Source organism: Atta cephalotes (assembly GCF_000143395.1).
Source record: "Atta cephalotes unplaced genomic scaffold scaffold01545, whole genome shotgun sequence".
Classification (NCBI taxonomy): Eukaryota; Metazoa; Arthropoda; class Insecta; order Hymenoptera; family Formicidae; genus Atta; species Atta cephalotes.
In genome coordinates, this window is record NW_012131609.1 from 1 (window position 1) to 2,821 (window position 2,821).

At 29.6% G+C, this 2,821-nt stretch overlaps 1 protein-coding gene across 1 annotated transcript; it reads left to right on the top strand.

The window, feature by feature from the left end:
- Positions 1-121: 121 nt before the first annotated feature.
- LOC105625437 (plasma membrane calcium-transporting ATPase 2-like) lies at positions 122-2,757 on the top strand (the record flags this gene model as incomplete). Its single annotated transcript, XM_012206766.1, has 4 exons — positions 122-351; positions 505-640; positions 814-948; positions 2,714-2,757. Coding segments are annotated over 4 exons (545 nt in total), but the record flags the coding sequence as incomplete, so codon positions are not given.
- Positions 2,758-2,821: the final 64 nt, after the last annotated feature.

Sequence of the window (2,821 nt, forward strand, 5' to 3'; positions counted from 1 at the left end):
ATATATATATATAGTGTATATAGTGTATAACTGCAGAGTGTCAGCTTTAGGTTTAGAAAGATTCTAGAGAGAGAGAGAGAGAAAAGAGATTTTTACAATAATTTGTTTCGTTTATCTCCAGCTGTGAGTGTAGATGAGGACGAAGCGAAATATGGTTGGATTGAAGGACTCGCTATATTGATTTCTGTAATTGTGGTGGTCTTAGTGACGGCGTTTAATGACTATTCCAAGGAGAGACAGTTTAGAGGTCTTCAAAGTCGGATAGAGGGAGAACATAAATTCTCGGTTATACGGCAAGGAGAAGTGAAACAAATCTCCGTATCTGACATTGTTGTGGGTGACATTTGTCAGGTATGTATGCAGCATTGTTAATCACATTCTTTATAGTCTTTAAATATATAATAACCTCTTAATGTTGGATTGACTTTGTACAGCATCTCTATTAATATTAATAGTAGTAGAGGAAAGCAAAATTTACATTAAATTAGCTGTTTGACAATATAGATAAAATATGGAGACCTGTTGCCTGCAGACGGTATTCTTATACAAAGCAACGATCTCAAAGTGGATGAATCCAGTCTGACTGGAGAGTCAGATCATGTAAAGAAAGGGGAAGCGTTCGATCCAATGGTACTTTCAGGTGAGAGAGTCTTAATTGAATTATCCTCGTTGATACATTATTTCTAATGTATAAAAAAATGTTCAAAATTTTTGAAGAATTGTCATAGGATGGAAAATTATATATATATATTATATATATATAAATTATATATAAATTATATATAATTTTATATATATTGCATTGTTGAAAAGGTACGCACGTGATGGAGGGTTCCGGAAAAATGTTAGTTACTGCAGTAGGTGTTAACTCCCAAGCGGGTATTATCTTTACCTTATTGGGTGCTGCTGTTGATCAACAGGAACAAGAAATCAAGAAAATGAAGAAAGGTACGTGTTTCGTTATTTCCGATCGATTAATCACTTTGAATGATTATATATTTATACAGATGTTACTAAATTCTTGGAGTAATGTAATCTTTTATATTTACACTTACATAGTACATGTTTTTTGAAATTCTATTGGATTTTGTTAGATTAATTTCAAAATCGATATTCCCATATTCTTTCCACTCTGATGATTTAGTACACCTGTCTCTCTACTAGCAACTTCTGAATCATTCAGTAAACTATTGAAAAGTCTATTGAAAAGCCGATAAATGAATATGTTATGACGTACAAGCAGCGAATGTACGATGATTTGCCTTTAATAGAAGTTGTTGGTATTCTATTATATCGCATGATATTTACAAAATTTATGTTTCAAAATGAGTGTAGACGAATCGCAGTGGACGCATGGTTTTGACGTGAATTGGTGTGACAATTTTTTATTACAGATTTTACAAATAGTCATTTTTTTATTCCCTGTTTTTACCCTCGACATCGCATTTGCAACACCTACAGATGAATTTCTATATTTTTATTAACTCATTAACTGATTGGCCATAGAGAACTTGTTTTGATTTGTTAACGTTTCAAGAATGAACACTTTCTAATTTTCAAAAGTGTAAAATATTCTCGAAAAATGCATTGACGCAGCAATATTATTACATGATAATTCTTTCATTAACAAAAAATTCTTTCCTCTTTCAATTATACACATTCAATATATATTAGGCACTGTAAGCAAACATCGAAAGTAATATCTTCAAATTACAGTTATTTCTATCAACTTATCTTTAGTAAAATGTCATATATAATTTATGAGAAGAAGGAGCTCTTATCGGTAGAATATTTTCAAAGTGCCATTATTTGATTATATCTCATATATTTTCTTGAGTCATTTGTGTTATTATTTCTCTCTACATAGCTAAAATGTTTCCGCTGTATAATGTTTCTGCTGTATAATGTTTTCTTATCTTTGTCTGATATGTGTATATGAGGTTTATATTTGATAATTGCAAAATTGATTAAATTGTTATTCTATAATCTTTTCAAATTATTTTTATAGAAACTGTCTTACAAGTCACGTACTTTTCAAATTAGGGACTAAAACATTTAAATTTTACATTTTAATAATGTTATGTTAAAAATATCAAGAATTGACTTTTACTTAAAAAAAGGTGCGGAGGAATTGTTTTCAAACATTAAACTTATCAAAATTTTATATATATATATATATATATATTTTTTTATATTGGATATAACTTGTTATATTGGATATAAGTTGTTATTTTTCTATCCAATTTTTCTAAATTTGTATTTAAGAAAAGTACGTCATTTTTGGGACATTTTATACATGGAAATAGAATATCAAAAACATAATTTTCTTTGACGATCCATGCTCCTCTGTATGTATTTCGTTGTTGCACAACCTGGAAGGTGAATTTGTAATTTCCTGGCGCGTGCGTGCGTGCGTGCGTGCGTGTATGTATTACCAGGAATGCATTCTTATGCACTTTTACAATTATATTAGTGAAAATTTGTCCATTTATCATAAAACAGTAGCCGTTTTTCATTCTTTATGTTAGACCTTCTGGGCTGTACCTACCTCATTTGTTAGTATTAAGTATCCTTCTTATGAAAATTAACGAGAAATGGAAGAAAAAGAATTATAATTAAAAGACCGAATTCTGTTAATGGCGCGACTTATTGGCATATACATTTTCAGATAGATTGCTAATCAATTTCGTTTTGCATGTATTTTTTTATCTAGAGGCTAAAAAGCAGCGGAAGAAGAAGTCATTACCAGGTGAATAATTCTAAATAATATCTATCTATCTATATATATATATATATATATATATATATATATATATATATA